The following is a 21,841-nucleotide window of genomic DNA, read 5'->3' on the forward strand; positions in this document are numbered from 1 at the left end:
TGCTGGAACTATACGCCAACTAAGAAGAAGAAGGAACTATATTTTTAACCTTTTTTAGTAAAAGAGAAAAATATGCCGACAATGCTGTTTTGAATCTGCTATCTTCGCCAGGGCACCAAAAAAAACTACACCAAACAAGTAAGGAAGGGCTAAGTTCGGGTGTTACCGAACATTTTATACTCTCGCATGATAAAGTGATAATCGAGATTTCATTATCCGTCATTTACATATTTTTCTATTTTGGTTCCTAATGTATATATTGTACTATACAGAGAAGGCATCAGATAGAATTCAAAATAGCGTTATATTGGAAGAAGGCGTGTTTGTGAACCGATTTCCTCCATATTTCGTACATGTCATCAGGGTGTTAAAAAAGTATTATATACCGAATTTCATTGAAATCGGTCAAGTAGTTCCTGAGATACGGTTTTTGGTCCATAAGTGGGCGACGCCACGCCCATTTTCAATTTTTAAAAGAAGCCTGAGTGCAGCTTCCTTTTGCCATTTCTTCGGTAAAATTTAGTGTTTCTGAAGTTTTCCTTTAATCGGTTAACGCACTTTTAGTGACTTTCAACATAACCTTTGTATGGGAGGTGGGCGTGGTTATTATCCGATTTCTTCCATTTTTGAACTGTATATGGAAATGCCTGAAAGAAACAACCCTATAGAGTTTGGTTGACATAGCTATAGTAGTTTCCGAGATATATACAAAAAACTTAGTAGGGGGCGGGGCCACGCCCACTTTCCAAAAAAAATTACGTCCAAATATGCCCCTCCCTAATGCGATCCTTCGTGCCAAATTTCACTTTAATACCTTTATTTATGGCTTAGTTATGACACTTTATAGGTTTTCGGTTTCCGCCATTTTGTGGGCGTGGCAGTGGGCCGATTTTGCCCATCTTCGAACTTAACCTTCCTATGGAGCCAAGAAATACGTGTACCAAGTTTCATCATGATATCTCAATTTTTACTAAGTTAGAGATTGCACGGATTGCACGGACGGACGGACAGACGGACGGACGGATAGACAGACATCCGGATTTGACCTCTACTCGTCACCGTGATCACTTTGGTATATATAACCCTATATCTGACTCTTTTAGGTTTAGGACTTACAAACAACCGTTATGTGAACAAAACTATAATACTCTCTTTAGCAACTTTGTTGCGAGAGTATAAAAATGTATAAAAAAATTTTACAAACAAGCCTTACAGTTTATAATAGCTGTTCGAATATATTCGTACCATATAATGGTCAAGTGGTTAAATGGTAAGTTGGATGCGAAAAAATTCGATAAGATCAACTGTTGTCATGTAACTTCGTAAATGAACCAATATTAGGTATCTTTTTTATGATTTCAGAAAGAGCTTTGGAATCCCTTCCCGACTATGCCTATAACTATTGCGCATTATATTTAATTTTAAGTGTTAAAGGATGTTTGTTTTATGAATACAAATTATTCACGAACGTTTGGCTTAGAGACTGTATATTAAAAACAGTTATTAAGTTATCATATCGCCTTCTTGAACGCGTATAAATCGTAAAAATTCTATCGGTTTGCGTTGTGTAATAATTCTAAATTACTATTCGGAAGCTATATTGTTTTCCATCGTATATATTTTAGAAACAAGGGCCCTCCTAATTCCAAAATATCAAATTATTACCTTGCAAGCTTCTTTCGATTCCTGATGCGCGAGTTCCAGTTAAAATGAGAATATAATTTATTATTATTAAAAAATTAAAAAATGTGATAAGTAGAGGAAGGCTAAAAGCTAAAATGCAGCGCGTTAATTCAAATCAAGAAAGTACGCGTCGATATATAGGAAACAATCACAAAATTCCAAGGAATTCAGAGGTGCATGCATAACAAAACGAAAAATGAAACAATACATATGTAATAGAATATTCTTAAAATATCTTGTATACATATAAATACATTATTTTGAATTGGAATTTTATTATATGCGAGCACAACATAATATCTACATCTAAAATATAAGTAGTACATATTAAATTTTTAGTTGACATGTACACAAGCAAATATATAGTTTATGTGTGATATATATATTATTAGTTATTTGAAATAACTATGCATTTATTAATAAATAATTTTAAATAATAATAGTCTAAGAGAAATAATGATTTATAGGTTTAGGAACTTAACACTAATATTGCTCATACGCCCTGTTGTCATTTTAATATTTTATTTACGATTCCCTTTAATTGTTTTGAAATATAGTTAGGTGTTTCATATACTTTCATAAAGTTATAAGTTATAACGAATCGAAAACAGAGCGTTTAGATTTGTAATTCTTTAAACTCATTGTTATATATGTATAATCCAACAAAAATTTTTGTAAACAAGTGTAAAAATTTATGATCTTATGTTTTTAGGATGCGTTACGACAAGTTGTGAATCTCCTCTGAAAAACTTCTAAAATTGCAAATTTAAGGATTTTTTCTTAATTATTTTATTTTGGTCTAGGAATATCGTTTTTCTTTATATCTTGAAAGTTTCACTATTCAAGAATATGTCTTAGTACAAGAAAATTTTTCAAAATTAAAATTGTATTCGGCATCACGATGGCTCTAATGAATTTATCTGAAAATTGAGAGAGTTTTCTTTATAGACTTTCCATATCTAAATTTGTGACATTATTCCACATATTATATATTTATTATATATATTTTAGTTTCAGATTTCTTCCGTGGAAAACGTGGGTATGGTCACGTGACCACCCCTTAATCACCTGCTTATTTTGGAAATTTCTATATTTTTCGACTTTTATTTCTATTCTAGTAATGTCAATGAAATCGTAAGTAATAAAAGTTTGGATGATAAAAGCATTAATTGCCTTTTTTTACGAAACCTCAAAAATTACTTGAAGTTTGTGTCTCTACTCAAGAATACCCACTCAATATGTAAAATATATAAATCCAGATAAGTGGAAATAGTCTACTTTATATTAAAGCTTTCCCATCATTTTATTATAGAGTAATTAGTTTGAACTTTTCTGGCGTTTAGTTTTTGAACTAAAACAGAAAACAGCAGTTTTTGGTAACCTTTTTTCGTTTTTTTTACACTATGTTTTTATTTTTGAAACTTGGATCATTTTGGATAATAACACTACTCAACAAATCTGAAGGAAAAATTTGCGACTAACGAGGTAAGAGGTCAGTGGTATATTTGAGGTGTCTGGATTATGAATTTGAGTTAAAAAAGTGTCAAAATTAGCAAGAAACAGGCTATAACATCACAGTCGCAAAACGACTGTAAATTAGTGTAATTTTCGAATGTTTGAAACATTTTTGGAGGTATGTAAAATTTCGATATTTTGCTTACTGTCATAACTAACTATTGTGATACTGATTCAAACTCTTATAAGACGATGAGCGAAATTAGTTTGAAGTTTTTGAGAAAAGTTGGCGTTGCCGCTTCCAATGTTCCTATTTGAATGTATCCATATCAAAGAAATTTTGTGGACGTTAAATCCTCAGTAATGCTATGTCATTCTCTGAGTATCATATTTCCTGAAGATATCAAAACTTGTACTCAAATTATTGCTTGCATTTATACTAGTAGATGTATGGACAGGCATTCAATTTCATATTCAAATCATTTAATTAAGAATTTTTGGCTTGGAAAATAGTATGGAAACACACAACTGATACAAGTTTATTCAAAGGAATATAAAGTTATTCTTCTAAGATCTTGGAAATAATAACATTTTTTTAATTATATAACTGTGTATGTAGGTGTATATTTATAAATGAAATTGCATGACACACTGCTGACGCGCTTTCTACTTAGAATAAGGCATGCTGCATAAATTTTTTTAGTTTGGCTAAATACAAACATTCAACAATTAACATTTCTCTTGAAACACTGCATGTTTGTATGTTAACTTACATGATGTCCTGGTGCATGTTGGCAAAACTACATCAAACACGAGTATATGTACGTACATCACAAGTAATCACAATCAATTATGAAAGAATTGCAATTGCGTTGTTTTTGTTTTTGTTTGATACAATGATTTATTTTTTTGCCATTCGTGAACAGAATGAAGAGCAAAAACAAATAATATAAAAATTAAATAAAAAAACAAGTAGACCATTTATTTTATACAATTCCAAGAAATGAGAATATGTTTGTATGTTCATATATGTATATGTATTAAAAATGTGTAAGCAATTTAATGTTAATAGAAATGTGAAGAGTACAGCAAAGTGGCAGAAAGAGAGAAAGTTAAATAAAATACAAAACAATTTGCAGAAAAAACATATATATTTATATATTACACATACATACATAGATTTATGTATGCGTGTAAGAATGTCCGTATGTATGTATATTAAATATTTGAAGCGAAAACTGCATGAATCATTTGAAGACACGTAGAATTTTGAATAAAGACTTTTGCCAAATGCGGTAAATTTTTGCTGTTGTTGTGTTGAACATAAATAGCGTTTATTTACAGCTGAAAATTTAAGCTTTTTATGTTTTTATTTTATTCTATTGTTATATAATTTAATTTAACTCTAATTTTATTTGAAAATTTTACTTTGATTTTTTTAATTTATTTTATTTTAATTTAATTGGATTTAATGTAATTTAATTTAATTTAAGTTAATTTAATTTAATTTAGCTAAATTTAATTAAATTTTTTTAATTATTTTAAAATTTCAATTTAATTTAAGTTAATTTAATGTAAGTTAATTTTAATTTATTTTAATTTAATTACTTTAATGTAATTTAATTTAATTTTTTTTATTTAGTTAAATTAACATTTTTTAATTTACTTTAAGTTCTGAATTAAATTTATTTTATTTAATTTAGTTTAATTTAATTTAATGTAATTTAATTTTAATTTAATTCAATTGTATTTAATTTTAATTTTATTTAATTTAGTTTGCTTTATTTTAATTCATTTTATTTTATTTTTTCATTTGTTTTTGGTTTTCTTTAAATTTTTTTATTTTTTTCTATATACATTTAGCTTTGCCGTTTAAACCGTTAGCGCCATTTCTTAAACATTTAATGGTATTATTGTTGGCGTTGCCACCCATTTTGCCACATTTATATACCATTTATATGATATACCTCTTTTACACTTAACACGTATTTACTTTTCAAATTTTGTTGTTGTTTTTGTAATTCAGTAAATAAAAATGTTTGTTGTAGCTGAACTCACCATGCAACTAGCCTCATGCAATTTGCCCAGTTTCGGCCTTATGAAAGGTGCAATCTGACGCCAGAGGAAGGTCTGCAGCGACACAGGCAAACCCAGATCCTGCATGCCATCATCCTGATCGATATCGTTCTCCTCATTATTATTCATATGTAAATTGTTGTTTGTTGTCGTTTTGGTGACCATTGTGCGGCATCACTTTATGACTTTTATGGTTGTCTAGCGTTAGGGGCGCTCAGCGGCATATTACAGGCAGCTGTGAATGAGCAAGAAATGCATTGAAAGCACTTGACTAGAAATAATTGCAGACAAATGAAGCAAAAACCAAGCCCCCTTGTTGTCACCACCGCCACAGAAGTTTAGAAATAGGGGCCAAAGTCGGTAGCAACTGTTGCTTCTAAACTCATACACATACGAACACACATACACAAGCATGAAAATGCCCTAAAGGGTAGTCTAGTGCTTTTTGTAATTTATAAGTGTTTTGGGGTTGAGGGGTTTCTTTTGAATGGCGCTCGTAAATCACCGGTTGGCAACAGGTGTTCGCGTGCGCCGACTCAACTCAGAAATATTCATAATAAATCGTTCATAATTGCAAGCGTCTGGCGGCGCTCTTGCCTTCTTGCCCCCTTTGCAACAAACGCTTCGTGTTTGTTTATGTTTACAGCTAGACAGCTATAATTGCAACCCCCAATGCAAGCCAACTGTATGTATTTATGTATTTGGGAGTGTATGCCTGCCTTTCATTGATAAAACCGCTCGACCAGCTGTGTGCTAATGTTAATCAGCTGTTCGTTTTGTTGTTGCACAGCGTTTGCTCCACTTTTAAGTTGGACGCAGACTCCGCATCTCGTCGACGATTGCTCCGCGTATACAGACAAAATTCAGTATCCCTGCCTAGATGTCGCTGTGGTGAGATGAAAATTTTTTCTCATATATTTTTCGGTGAAAATTTTCACTTATTACATAATCGCAAGTAATTTTCACTAAATTCCAATTAAATCGCACTTTATCACCGTTATCTAGCCGCGTAACGCACAAAACCGTTATCGCTTGTCGTCGATTTAATTGAACTTGTGCCGTGGCGCACCCACAAAGCACATAAAGTGCCAGCACTTGCTGGCAGACGCCAGCGTGGAAAAATGGGTTTGGCTTCACTACAATTTGTTCACTTGAATTTTCGCTATTTCATTGCCCGCCTTTTGCAATTTGCACTTCGTTAAATGCGTTAACTTAATTGCTTCTTTGAATTGCGTAAATTTTCTAGCGAAGTGCTATTTGATTGCAGCGCTAAATGCTTCAATTGCTGGTATAATTTTTCACTTGCACTTTTTTTTGGTTTTTGCACAGCACAAAGAGAGTTGCCGTTGTATTTACCGTGATTTGAATGTTGACAGTTTGGTGGTTCGGATGCGACTAACTGTTATTTCTATCAGGAAGAGTACGACAAGTGACGAGTGCGTTTACACGAATTTAGGACATCTGTGGGGTAAATACAGGATGCGCATGTGAAATGCGTGCTAAGCGCGGCTGAAAGTTTTTGTATTTAAGCAGTTTGAATGCTCCTTATTATCCGTATGTATTATAAAAATGGTGAAACGAATAAAGTTTGCCTTATGAAGTGGACTAAATTGAATTAATTTATCTTTATTACTAATGGTAGAAATATAATTAAAAATTGTTGCTATATTTTAAAAAGATTGATTAATTTACGAAATTATTTTAAATTTTCTACCGATTTATCATGAAACAAGGAAGTAAGTAGTAAATTTATAAATATTGGGTAGTCGAAAAAGTCTTTTCGTTTTTTGTCAGATGTCCTTGCAGACGTATATCTCCTGTGCTACCAATAGATAGTTAATACTGTTTATTGTGCTCAGAGTGCTATCCATCATTTTGTGTCATAAATATAGTATTGGAAAGGTGAGATTTTAAACTTCATTTAACCAAAAAATTATTAAATTCTCGGAAGTCGAAAAAAAGTTACAGCTCTTCAAAAATTAGTGAAAATATTGAAGGAATTCCACAAGCTTTGAAACTTTTGTAAAAAAAGTTTATGGAGACGATGCTATATCAGTTCGTTTAGCACAACAATGGTTTGCTCGCTTCCGTTCTGAAAATTTCGATGTGAAAGATGCTTCTCGCTCTGGTCGACCTATCGTTGAAAAAAGTCAATGAAATTATGGAAAAGACCGACTACGATCGTCACACAAGCAGCCATGATATCACTAAGGAACTTAACATTCATCATCAAACGGTTTTGAACCATTTAAAAAAGGCTGGCTACAAAAAGAAGCTCGATGTTTGGGTACCACATGAATTGTCTGTGAAAATTTTAATGGACCGAATTAACATCTGCGATACTTTGCTGAATCGAAATGAAATCGAACCATTTCTGAAGCGAATGGTGACAGGAGGCGAAAATTGGATTATGGTCCAAGCGCGTTGAAGCTCAACAAATGGTTGCAAAACCAGGATTGACGTCTCAAAAGGTTATGCTGAGCGTTTGGTGGGATTGGAAAGGAATCATCCACTATGAGCTGCTCCAGCCTAGTCGAACGATTGATTCTACATTTTACTGTCAACAACTGATGAGACTGATGCAATAAATTAAAAGAAACGGACAGTACTGATCAACAGAAACGGCTTCGTTTTCCTTCGGGGCAACGCTAGACTACACACATCTTTGATAATTCGGTAAAAACTGGAAGAGCTTGGCTGGGAAGTGTGGTAGTCGCTTAATAATCAATCATTAAACTAATGTATTGTCTAAACAAGGAAAAATCACAAATGCTTATATTTCAAAAATATATACGATTTCATAATATTTGCTTATTTGTGTTTCATCTTCTGATAGCAATAGATGATGTATCGCAGATACTTATATACATAAGTATGTGTTTTAAAAGCAAAATACCTCTACACACAAGTGCCCATAATAACAATCATATAAATAGTATTATGAAATACTTAACAAAATGTTATTTTTTCGCAAACTTTTATTTTGAACTTGAATTTGGCTTTCTTCCAATTTTGCAATTTTTTCGTTTTTGTAAACATAATACTATAATGTTGTGTGTATTATATGCACGTATTTAGGAAATTCATAATCTCTGCGATAAATTTTGAGGAAGAAAATTAATGACAATAAATTCTAATTGAAAATTGCAAGAATCTATAGCATTTTTCATTACACTTCGGTTATAAGTTGGGCGATGTGTTTGAATTTTTGGCTATTAGATTTTTTGCATTATTAGGAATTCAATGTTTGAACGAAAACTTGTGGCTTGAAATGTGTGGAATTCTCGTCATTTCAGTTATTAATACTAAATACCTAATTTATGAGTTTTTCAATTTAATATTTTTGCTTGAGATATTATATTAAAATTATTGGTTTGGAAGACATTTAGGTATTTTATTTAATTTTATATGTGAAAGGAGAAATTTTCACCAAATTTTACTAATAGCAATGAAGACATATAAAATTTTAATTAATTCTTTGATTTCAAGGTCAAACTAATATTTATTTAAAAATTTTTAAAAATAAAAGTTTATTCTATTTAATCTATTCTCATTAATAAAATCGGTTGAAAATAATAAAAATGATATTATAGGAACTACTAAACGTAACAATAAGCCATTCTTCCTTTTGACTATATAAAGTACAAAAAAAAACCAAAAAATTAAAAATAATAATTAAAGAAATACGCTTTTATTGCTAAATATTTACAAAATACAAAAAAATTAAATATATTTTGTCCTTAATATAAATTTATGGCTTATATATTATTTTTTTATAAAATTATATTTTAATAAATATTTAATTTTATTAAAAGTATAGTAAAGCATTTCATAAATAAATTAATAAAATTCTTCTTAAAAACTTGTTTATTTAAATATTTTCGAAAATGTTTAAATAATTTAAAGTTTGTAAAATTTTTCAAAAAAAAACTACTAAGCAATATTTATCGCGAATGAAAATTTTTCAATTTATAAATATTTAAAATTGTAAAAAAAATATTTTTTGTCTTTATATATATTTATGTACGAGTATGTATGCATTTATTGTATAAATTAAGTTTCTTAAAAAAAAATTGAATTTTTTTCTTTGAAAATGTACAAAAATAGTCAATATCTACCATGAAGGAAATTTAATTTGTTTTTTCATCTCAAAATGTTTAAAAAATGCCAAAAATGATTTTTTTGTATAGTACCACATTGATATATTTGATATTATTTAAGAGTATAAATAAGTTAAAATATTTTATAAAAAAATTAACTAAAATTTCTTAACAAAAAATCTTTTTTATCTTCAGAAAATTATAAAAATTTAAAGAAAATTTTTAATTTTTTCATAAAATTTTATTTTAAAATTTGTAAAAAAAATATTTTTCCATCGTCGGAAAATTTGGAAAACATTATAGAAAATTTCTAATTTATATATATTTTTTCTTAAAAACATTTCAATATAAATATACATATATTATATTTTTTACACCCTGTATATTGCACGACACACATATTTTATCAGCGATAACAAGCAGCATGCCACCACTCATTACACACGCGCACACTCTAACTCAGGCCGCATATACACACACATTCGGCGCTTTGTCGTCGTCGTCGTTTGCTTGTTAAGTGTATAAACATGCACAAATCGTTTCACTGCCGAATGCCACCGGCTCCACCAACGCAGGTCGAGAGGGTTGAATGCCTGAATGCCGACAGGGCCACAAGCAGCACAGTAGAGAAAAGTGGGTCAATGGTGAGTGCAGGACGAGTAGAGGGTGGATCTTCCACTCTTAATTGTTTGCATTTGCTCGCCATTTCACCGATAACGTAATGAAGCTACTGCAAAACAATTCACTCATTAAGCGATTACGGTAAACACTGCGTATAAGCGATGGGTTTGAGGGAGCTACAAGTATCTATACAAATTGAAGCCTCACGGCATTAAGTTGTTGTGCGCTCTTATCGGCTTATTGTCCTCCATACAATTTGTGTAAGCGGCGTGGGAGATAACGGTGTTGTAAATAATATACAATAACGATTGTATTGTGATTTTATATGAAAGCATGAAATCAGTGTAACGGTGCACAGAAGCGTTTAAGTAATAACATTAGTTGGAGTAGTAAAGACAGATTGGATAATTACAAATAATATGCTTGTATCTATGCTATTTAAATTTACAACACTTAACTTATATAATTTAGGGGTGAGCTTAGCAGCTTAAATATGCTCTTTGTTTACAAACTCGGCACATCGGGAGGCCTGCGCACTTCTGGTCCAGTTCAGATGTTTAATATAAACAAAAAACAGCTGATTTTCACACTGCCAAGCCATACTTGTTGTTCAGCTTCGGGTTGAATAACTTCTAAAAATAATATGTATGTAGTTGCTTCGGCACATCAAAGAGGCCATTGAGGTTGTTTAGAAAGCCTTCAACAAAAGAAGTGGCAATAAAAGTGAAATCAAAATAAAAGAGCTCTAGAGAGATAAGTGGAATTACTGAGTTTGCGTACTTACAGCCAACGAGCCCATTGATGAATGGGGATGCTGGTAGAAAGCAACAAGTGGATGAGTTGCTTTTGCAGGCCTTATCAGTTAATGACCCCTATATGTTACATATATACAAAAGCCAAATTGAATGGGATGTTGGTAAAGGCGGATTAACTGGTAGGATGTGTTCTAAAATAACACATAATATATGTATATTCTAGGCAGTATAAGTGCTAAGGAGATTAAAGTTTACGAAAATAATATCTAAGTAATAAATATAGAAAACATTTTTGCATGGTCAAAAGCATGTCGAACGAGTGTTTTAGCTGATTGTCCGGTATGGCCGCAAGTATGCCGGTGCAACCCTTTTGAACACGAACGAACAATATTAGTTGTTCTGCGGCTATGATGTTAGAGACTATTTCTTAATGATGTTATGTTATGATGATACTGTTTGTTGCTATTTTTGAGTAACTGAAACCGAAAAAGATAGTAAAAATTGCATAGAACATAGGTTTTCTTGTATTGTAGTCAAAGGAGGTAGAGATCAAATCAACACCAATTACTAAAATGACAAAATAGCTATATGTAATGAAGCATTTTTGAACTCAAATTTGTCCCAAGATCACCTCAAATACCTCACGGACTTCTTAGCACGTCAATCGTAAAGTTTGTTGTGTAGTATGATAGTGTAATCAAAACATAAACAGTTTTTGTAACCGGCTTTTCTAACAACCACCTTTTTGCACCAAACGATATGTATAAAAAGTTTTTTCACGCAGTTTGCTTAATATTAATGAAAAAAGTTTGCTTGAGATTAATAAAAAAAAAATTCAATACCTGACACATTTTTTTCTAGTTAAGTTATTAATATGGAGATCCTGGTATAAAATTTTACCATCATGTTCTTTATGATAAGTATGTTTGCTTTACCTAACTTCCCTGGAGTTCCAGATTAGAGAGGTTTACATCAAAACATGCAAACGCTATTGGGAGTGGCGTATGAGTAACATATGCGTTATAAATATTACTCATACGCCATGTCGCCCAAGGAAAAGTGACAGCTTTTTAGAACCAAAAAAAGTTATGTAAATAAGTAGCTAGTTTATATTCTTATTTTCTTAAAAGAAAATCTAATTTCATTCAATAGGGAATTAAACTTATGGAGGATTATTAAGTATTAAGAGACTGAATAATGTTGCTCATACGCTCCGGCATTTTAATATACAATATTGTATTAATTTTTGTTTTTGCCTCCGGACTCTAATCATTTCGCGTTTTAAAGAACAGTTGCGACGCTGTGTTAGCTATTTCTTCTTAGTAAGACGATTAAGACATCTGTTTGTGACTTATTGTTAGAAAAATTTTGATTTAAGAACTCATAGTCCTACCTTCAAACATACGATGATACATTTTAAATCAATATTTTAAATATATTTTGAGTTACTTCCAAAGTCTAACCGCTCAGTTCAACCAGCTTAGTTTGCCTTTCAAGGCTTTTTTCTCGTAACAGCAATTATCGCTGCTGTGTTTACTTGAAGGCATTTTAAATAATTCCTAGAAAAATATTTAACTTTTGACTTAAAAATTTTTAGCGTGTATTCTTACATTAAGACAAAAGAGTGCCCTAAAATTGTAAATAAAACACAAAATATTTCACTTTTCATCAATATTTATTTTTCGCCTTGAAAGTAATCGCAACCAGATATATTACACGTATGCCAATGATTTTTCCAGTTCTCGAAACATTTTTCATTAGCTCTTTTGGGATGACCTTCAGCAAATTTTAATTAATCTTTTCGATGGAGCGGGTTTCACGAAGCGGCAATTTTACTTTGGGGAAAAAGAAAAAATCACACGTAGGCAAACCTCGTGTATACGGTGGTTGATCGATGATATTAATTGCGTTTTTTGGCTTAAAATTTGCTCAAAATTATTGCTCGATGCGATGGAGCATTAATATCGTGTAAAATCCATGAATTGTTCTTCCATAATTTCGGCCTTTTTCGAAAGATGTTCTTACGCAAACGCCTCAATGCGGCCCAATAGAACTCTTTATAGGCTGTCTGTCCTTCCGTAAAAATGAATGATGCACCAAATTACGAATATCGAAAAAACAATGAACATTACTTTGATTTTTTGTCTCCATTCCAAAGATTGTTGACTTGTTTGCATGTTAAACTCATAAACCTATGTCTCTTTCGCAGTTATTATGGTGAATAATTGTGCGATAGGAATTCGCACAATCAAGCATGTTTAAAGAAAACTGTTTACAGTACTCTTTTTGCAAAAAAAAAAAAATTTTTTTTTTTGGGATAAGTCAAACAAGAACGCGTTTCGTACCGAAAATATCAAATCATTCGAATGGACTCGATAAAAAAGATGTCGAGCTCTCTTGCTCTCTCTAACACTTGTCTGACGATTTTCAAGTACCATATCCTTCAGTTTTTTAATATGGCACGCCTTCAACGATCTCTCGACCGTCTTTGAAGGCTTTGTACCATTCGTAGGCACGTGATTTGCCTTTTCCAATATTCACAACGATTCCGCAAAATTTGGATATAAATGCAAAATTTGAGACAAATTCTTTCTGCGATATTTTTATCCATTGTAAAAATCGCAACTCAGTACTGGGATGTACTGACTAAAGCAGCTGCTGTAAACAAACTGGTTGACAGATCACGCTCATATTTAGCATAGTAATTAAGGACAGTCTTACGAATGTAAGAATAGCAGAAATGGATAAAAATATCGATTTTTTTTTAAATATCATTTACCTGTGGACCTTATATTACTATTTATAATTTCGTAATCCCAAATGTGGGCTTAAAAATTTACTTCTAATTCCAAAGGACAGGATTAAAAAATAAAAGTGAACAATTTTAATCTTAATCATATAATTAAGAATTAGAAAAATGAGAATTTGTTTTAGGACTTGGAACCTTCCGGATTTCGCTTTTTAACTTCGTTCCAATAAAAAAAAAAAATAATCCGATTTTTCAATTTTGAATCCCAAAATTCTTGTAAAAAAAATGAAAAATTTATTTTAATCACAATACTTAAAAAATAATAAATAAATTTTAAATAAAATAAATAAAAAATTTTTGAATCTAACAATTTCAATATACAATGAAAAAAAAATATATTCTTTAGTTTAGCGAAAAAATATATTTTTGATCAACTTGGTGTTGAAAAAAACTTTAAAGCTAGCAAAATATTCTTGTTATTATTAAATAATTTCAAATATTTCCTGCATTTTCAGCAAATAAAGTGTGTCTGAAGCAACTTTGTTTATTTTAAAAATAAATTTATAACAATTTTCAACCATTAAAAGGTCTAAATAAATAGTATATGTTTTTTCCACCTTGGCTAGGCTATCACAAAGTTTTCTGTTTACACACAGTAAGTGAGCACGTCAAATAAAATATAATTAATTATAGCAGATCGATATGTAAAATCTACTATGTAGAAAGTACTATCAGTCTTGCCGATACATAAAGCTGTATATATGCATGTATTTTATTTGCAAATAAAACGTCGAAGCACCGAAAGCCACAAAATAAGAGAATACTATAAATGAAAAGAATTTCTGTGTCATCGCTGGTAAAAATAGTGAAACCAAAAACATGTTGCGTGGCGGCATAAACCAATTCATGCTCTCGCACACCAATCCATACAAACAAATTACATTAAAATATAAGCACAATGCAGGGAGCATATACAGTTAGGCGTATGTAAGAAGAACAACGGAATTTTTCACTCGACACTGCGAACAATATGCAGACATGCTTAATAAGTATGCGGGAGAGGTGGTGAATTCGACCATTTTTATATATGTACGTATTTTTATATACGTACGTATGTATATGTATGTATTTAGGTAAATTTGAGGCTTACCAAAATACTGCCTGTATGTATGTACATGACCAAAGATGACGCTATGCAAAGGTCTTTAGGAAAATATTAGAAAACAATCAACGCACACATCTACACACATATGCATAAGGAAAATTATTGAAACCAGTGAAGTGATCAGGGTCAATAGGCAAAAAATATTTGGCTACCAACTAATGCGGTTGGAAAATTATGCTTATTGATTAGACTATATACAACCATATACTATATTCACAGAGATATTAGTAGTTTGGATTATTTGCGTTGTTATAATAAAATACCAGGCGCTGCTCATACATACATACATAACTAGAACACAATCGCACATAGCGCTTTGAACAGGCAAATATCCAATGATATTCAACACTAAGGCCGGCAACGGCTGGCGATTATTACTGCTGTACACATATGTATGTATTGCATGTAGTTTCCTATGCGCAGCCGAGTAAAAATAGCAACGACCACTGAGTATGCCGTAAAATTATAGACGATAGAGACGCGAGGTGGTGGTGATGGTGCTGCTGGTGGCGACTATTTTGTAGCTTTCGTTGCTGCTATTGCTATTGTTTGGTGTATTTTGTGGCGGCCAGCTCAACAAGTAAATCACCTGTAGGCTATGCCGCCCTTGCCAAATAACAACAACAACCACATCAGCAAGAACTGAGCATCTCAATGAGTTTGCGCGTGTGTGTGATTTTACTTAGAATAAGTTGAATTTTTTTGTATGCTTATATAGGCACACATACACACATGTATAGACGCAACATAAAATATTTTGTGGGGGAAAAAACATTTTTTAGAGGAAAGTAATTTTTATGAGCAAACACTGCATGCTAAGCATACACAAATACATATGCAACTCCCATTTGCATTAGCAAATGTAAGTGTGTAGGTTTGCATGTGTGTGTTTGTGCTCACCTCAAACAGCCGTTTACCCGCCCATCAACCGAATTACCCGTTTTACCCAGCGATTTCACACACACAACGGCAGCTGAGTGATCGTGCCGCCGCTCGGCTTCGGCTGCTACACGTTCGTTTGTGTAACGGGAAAATTGTGAAAAACTTTTTGGCTGGCCAAGCGACAGGAAAGTACCTAACACGCGTGCTGTAGACGAGAAACGTTCAGTCGAGACAGAGCTCATCCACGGGTTAGTTGATTTTTTCTCATCCAACAAACAAAATGGTGAGTGACTGCTGTTCTAACGCTTGAGGATCGCTACAATTAGAATAAAAATAATAAGCATTTGTTCCTACATAACCTTAAAAGAGTTGGAACAAATGTAAAATTTGCATTTTTTTAAAAATAATATTTTATACAACAACAAGAAAGTAACAAATATTTTCATTTCTTCTAATTCTAGGCCGATTTACCAAAACGTGATATTGAAAGTAAGTTCGCATACAAGTTGTTATTTCAAACAAAAAAAAAAATAGTGGTCTAAAAATTACTGGAAAATGATTATACAAGCGTCTCCAAGGACAATTAAATATATATTAGAAGATTATTAAATTAAAATCAAAGCAATTTTTACAAATAACTTTTTTTAAACACAATTTCTGATGTTAACTCATGAAAAGTCTCTAAACATAACATAACCAAATAATAATACTTACATAACGGTACAAAGTGTTAACGTTTCTTTCAAAAGGCTGCCGAGGCTACGCATATTTTTCGAAAAAAGAGCAACGCAGACGCCGAATTTTGGAACATCAGCGTACCTCAAGCAATTTTTGTTGCTTTTCGGATACATCGCAACCTACAAAAGCATATAGTTACAACGGTACATAACGGTAATAGCCACTAATGGCAAACGCTGCCATGTTAACGCAACACCTACGTATTTCAGCGTCTAAGGTGCCCATAAAAAGTGTACATAACGGTATAAACGAAGCGAAACGTTAACGAAACGAGCGAAACGGAATAGAAATGGAATTGAAACGAAAAATTTTACAATCGTTTGCGTGCTATTTTTAACGTACGGCTGAATGCCGCCAGTGTGTTCACAAAAAAAATCTTATTTGTTCAAAAACAAAGTTTTCGTAGAGAAAAAGTTGAAAAAAAAAGAAATGAAAAATTTAAAAATAAATTTGCTAAAAAAATGTGCTCAAACTAACTGCGCAACTATTGTTGGCATTATAAAAATAAATGCAAATATGTGAACGAAAATAAAACAACGAGAGAAAATATAAAAACTAGAAATGAAGGACTGAGCGCAGAGATATATATAAACACATATGTACGGCGCCGTTCTGACCAATTCAAGTATACAAGTGAATGTATGTGTATGTTGAAATTATTTCGAAAAAAAAATTAATATGTGTGCGCACAGACTAACGGTAAATGCGTGAACACGAATACGCGAGCAACGGCACACCGAACGCATTTCTAATTTTGGCAAAAATCTAGCATTAAGTTTTCATTCCGCATACCTCACATACTCAAAGGTGTTTATATGTATGTATGTTAATATACACACACACAAACAAAAACAAAATACGACATATGCTCGGTAAAAATCGCATGCGTGTTCGGTGCGCTAACTCTTCCATACAGCCGATCGTGTGCTCAACTGTTCGTACGCTCGGGTGTCAGATTTCTTTTTCACGATACGCTTATGTACACTGCGCGAAATTCCTCTAGCTATGCGCTGTCAAAATGTATTCTATGAAGCGCCATTAGTTGGGGGTGCGCTGCATATATGGCATGTGTCATAAATATCTTTTTTTTGTTGGTCTTGAATCTACGGATCAAGTTCGTTGATTAGCGTGAAGGAGGAAGCGCATATGAAAGATGTAGGTTTTATGGATGAATGAATATATTTATATATATGTTTAAGGGTAGTAGGGCAAGGACGTCTATTTAGTTGAAGTTGGGGTATGCAAGATTTCTTCTTTTTTCAAAGTTTTTTATTAAAGTAAATAAACCGTTATCACACTGATACTAAAAGGCTTATATTATGACTTATTTACTTAAGTTAAAGGTTTTCCCATGATTTATGAAGGCTCAATAGAGCTAAACTCGCGATCCACATCCAGTTCTCTTACCATAATTTTATTTTAATTTAAAGATTTTTTGAAATTTTCCTCCAATCCTCAGAAAAAGTCGAGCAATACCAATATTTTCTAAAGAATGTCCATGTTATTGGTTGAAAAAATTTATCGTTAGGATTACCCTCATGCAAATCATATCGGGGAATATTTTTGTTTACAGAAAAATCAACATTTGCATGTCATTGTAAATCATCAAAGCATATGAAATTTAGTTTGAAAGAAATTTTTCTCAATCTAAAGTAAAAATAAATATAATCTTTATAGTAACGGTACTTATTAATCATTTTAGAGCACCGTCACTATAATTATAGTTGGGTTGTTTTTTGCAAGTCCGGAGGCTTTGCATAATTTCTTAATTTTTATTCGAGGGAAAATGACTAAAATACACAAAAAATAGAAAAAATAATAACCTATAAGAATAATTCACTAGAAATCTAAACTAGATTTTACTAGCCTCCTGTCTTTCATAACATAACATAACTTAAGAGAGTGATACCAAGATAAAGCACCGAAAGTGAAAGCTCTATGGAAACTTTATGAAAGCTCTATGAAAGCTTTATGAAAGCTCCAAGAAAGCTTGATATGAAATTCAAAAGAAAAGCTTACAAAAATTATGCTGTGTCCACGTCGAAATAATATACATTTTCCAATAATTTTTACGCCACTGTTTTATTAATAAATAACTTCATTTCTCCTCAAAAAAAAAATCAATATTAACAATATTTTCGTTGTTTTTCGTAGATGTCGAATTCGTTTTCGAAATCATGGGCTCTCCCGGCGTGGGCATTGATGCCGTCGATCTAGGTGATGCCCTCCGTGCTCTCAACTTGAACCCAACCTTGGCGTTGATCGAGAAATTGGGCGGCACCAAGAAGCGCAATGAGAAGAAAATCACCTTCGAAGAATTCCTCCCCATCTACTCACAAGTTAAGAAGGAGAAGGACCAAGGTTGCTACGAAGATTTCATTGAATGTTTGAAATTGTACGACAAAGCCGAGGACGGCACCATGCTCTTGGCTGAATTGCAACACGCCCTCCTGTCACTTGGTAAGTTCGCTTGACATCCAGCAATCAAATTTTAGTTGTAGGGAAGCAAGACTTAGAAGTGATCCAATTGGAGTTTTAGTTGAGCTTTCTTGAAAGAAAGAAAGTTTAAAACTTCATTGCATGCCAAGCTCAAATCTTTAGATAGCTGTCTGAACTATTATTTCGTTCACACTTTAATCATTTCTAATTTACTCTCCATTTCCCAGGTGAGCAATTGGATGATGAACAAGTTGAAACACTGTTCGCCGATTGCATGGACCCCGAAGATGATGAAGGCATGATTCCATACTCCCGTAAGTAGAAGCAAAATAGTATTCTTCTATTCTAGTTTTATTTAACTCATATACATATACATAATGTACCATATATTTATGTATAGTGTTTATTTTTATAATTCAAAAATCACTTTTGTTGTCATTCACAAACATACATATTTATGTGTATGTTGAATTTCGCACCTTCTCACCTTCACCAAAAAATACATAATCTCTATATTTATTTATATATGTACTTATACCATATGTTGTCTTTGCATATATTTGTATTAAATTTGTTTTTGTTTTTCACATGTATTCTCATTCTATGTCGACATATGTATATGTACCTACGTTTTTATGTGCCCGTCGAATGTCGAAAATCCAAAAATAAATCCCAACGCACTGTGGAAAAAATACACCAAAAAACCAAAAAAAAAATGCACCACCTCACCTCCCCATATATGTATCTATGTGTATGACGCACTTTCACTTTGTTTTACAATCATATACACATAAACACACACACACGCGCTCGCCCACCTACGAATGTGAATGATTGTTTGCGCACACAATTGCACAATTCTTGTGTGAAATACATATATACACATACACATACGTATGTAAACTGCCTGCAACAACAACAACAACAACACTTTATTATGTTTACACAACGCGTGCATCATGCAGAGTTCATCCAAAGAATGATGAGCGATCCAGTTGTCTTCGACTAAACGGTAAGTACCCGATTAATTATACGCACACCGGCACACACTACTCGTATGTGTGTGTAAATGGGAGGGTTAACTTTGGGGTGTAATTAGGCCAAATCTAAAAGGAGTATAGTTTGCATATATGTATGTATGTACGCAGAAATTGTAGATTTTAAATTGGGAGTTTAAGGTAAAAAAATCGTATGTATAAGATTTTTTACATGAAATATATAAATGTATATATAGTTGTAGTAGGTGTTGGAGTTGTAGATAATATTACAAAATAAATAAATTTGAGGGCATTTTTGGTAGAATAAAAAATGTTAAAAAGTTTTATGAAATTTTGTGAATAAAACAAAAAAATGTAAATAAAATATGAGGTATAATACAATTTTAATTAAAAATAAAATTAAAATTAAAACCAAAAGTAACAATTTAATTAAATTAAATTAACATAAATTGTAACAATTTGAAATAAAATTAAAAAAATAATAAATAAAATAAAACTTCAAGGAAATAAAACATAATAAGTTTAATTAAAATGTAATAAAATTAAATACAATAAAGTAAAATATAATTTAACTAAAACTTAAATTAAATACACTATAACAAAAAAAAATTAAATAAACGGAATAAATGGAATAAAATACATACATAAATTGAAATGAGAAAAAAAATTATAAAAAATTAATAAAATTAAAACTAATTAAATTAAAATTAAATAAAATTAGACAACATAAAGTAAAGTTATACCAAAAAAGTAAGTAAAATAAAATTAAAATTAAATTTATTACGAAATAACTAAAAAAGTAAAAAAAAAAATAAATGAAATAAAAAAAATAATATAATAAAATACAATGAAATAAAAAGAAAAGAAAAGATTAAATAAAAATTATGAAATATAAATAAAATTAAAATTTAATTAAATTTGAAGTTGAATTAAAAGTAAGTAATAAAAATTTTTATTAAAATTAATATAAAAATAAATATATTATTATAAAAAAAAAAAACAATTATATAAAAAACATAAATAAATGAAATGAAAAAAAGATAAAATAAAAACAAAAAAAAATTAAGTTAAAATTAAAAAATAAAATGAAATAAAATAAGACATCATAAAGTAAAATTTAACTAAAAAAAGTAAAATAAAATTAAATTAATTACAAATATTATTTTAATTTTTTTAATTTTGATATCAAAATCAGGAACATTTATTAGTTTTCACTAAAAAAACTTATTCAATTTCAAATACAAATATACATAATATTTTTCAATTGATCTACATACATACGTATAAGTCCCTCACTATTTACCACGTCTTTATGTGCACAACAAAATTTCGCACTTTTTGTTTGTATGTATACACAAAGTTTATGTGGGTGTTATGTCAAAGTTTTTGAGTACTATTTAAAATCTAAAAATTATTTAATTAAGAAAAAAACATATAAATAATTAAAAAATTTTCATTACACACAACTAATTATATCTATCTCTTTCTTTCCTCCCACACAGCATTTCTTGCCAGAATGTGTGATAGACCAGATCAGCTATAAAAATACCAACAACCAGTTATAGCAACAACCATTCTCCATAGATGTTTTATTCATCTCTCTCTCTCGTATATATTTATTTTAAATTAAATTTTTAATTTCTCTGCTTATAAATACACTTAATTGTACTGCGAACGTGGTGCAATTACTTTTGAAGAAGGCATATATTAAAACAAAGCAAACAAAACTCAAAACAAATGATGAAGAACTTAAAACAATTTTTAAATTATGTATATAAAAAAAGTTAAACCAAAAAAAAAAACTAAAATTAGAAAATAATTTTGTTGTTCATTTATTTAATTTTAATTACATGAAAAACGTATTTAATATATAGTAAAGCAATATATTAATATGTAGAATGTCGTGAAGTAACAGCGAACACGACAAAGCACGAGTAGCCAACGTTACGAAAAGGACTTAAAGCAATGTACTTGTTACTACCTATAATAAAATCACTTGGAAACGGATAACATGAACTCCTATTATATAATATTTAATAACGAAAGGGAAACAACAACATAATGATAAACATTTTTTAATTTTGAATTTAGTAATATATTATTTAAATTTTTTTGGTATTGGCTAATTTACGAGGAAAACTCTAACCAGTGTCATATTCTGTGCCAAAGCTCCTTGAAAA

At 31.0% G+C, this 21,841-nt stretch overlaps 2 protein-coding genes across 3 annotated transcripts; one reads left to right on the forward strand and one right to left on the reverse strand.

Annotated features, from left to right (window-relative positions):
• Window positions 1-1,653: 1,653 nt before the first annotated feature.
• On the reverse strand, window positions 1,654-6,620 carry LOC125776521 (protein unc-80 homolog). Its single transcript, XM_049448993.1, has 4 exons — window positions 5,934-6,620; window positions 5,197-5,449; window positions 3,912-3,938; window positions 1,654-1,686 (listed from the first exon to the last, which is right to left on the reverse strand). The coding sequence occupies exons 2-4, from the start codon at window positions 5,377-5,379 to the stop codon at window positions 1,654-1,656; spliced, it is 243 nt and encodes an 80-aa protein (XP_049304950.1). The 5' UTR covers window positions 5,380-5,449; window positions 5,934-6,620.
• Window positions 6,621-15,638: 9,018 nt separating this feature from the next.
• Window positions 15,639-21,677, forward strand: LOC105233739 (myosin light chain alkali). 2 transcript variants are annotated; one of them, XM_011215891.4, is made up of 6 exons: window positions 15,639-15,769; window positions 15,948-15,975; window positions 18,379-18,684; window positions 18,891-18,977; window positions 19,629-19,675; window positions 21,164-21,677. In XM_011215891.4, exons 1-5 carry the CDS (start codon window positions 15,767-15,769, stop codon window positions 19,670-19,672), a joined length of 468 nt encoding a protein of 155 aa, XP_011214193.1. In that variant the 5' UTR covers window positions 15,639-15,766; the 3' UTR covers window positions 19,673-19,675; window positions 21,164-21,677. The 2 variants fall into 2 exon arrangements, with proteins under 2 accessions (XP_011214193.1, XP_011214194.1); XM_011215892.4 differs by lacking the exon at window positions 19,629-19,675.
• Window positions 21,678-21,841: the final 164 nt, after the last annotated feature.

The sequence above is a fragment of the Bactrocera dorsalis genome, chromosome 2 (genome assembly GCF_023373825.1).
Source record: "Bactrocera dorsalis isolate Fly_Bdor chromosome 2, ASM2337382v1, whole genome shotgun sequence".
Taxonomy (NCBI): Eukaryota; Metazoa; Arthropoda; class Insecta; order Diptera; family Tephritidae; genus Bactrocera; species Bactrocera dorsalis.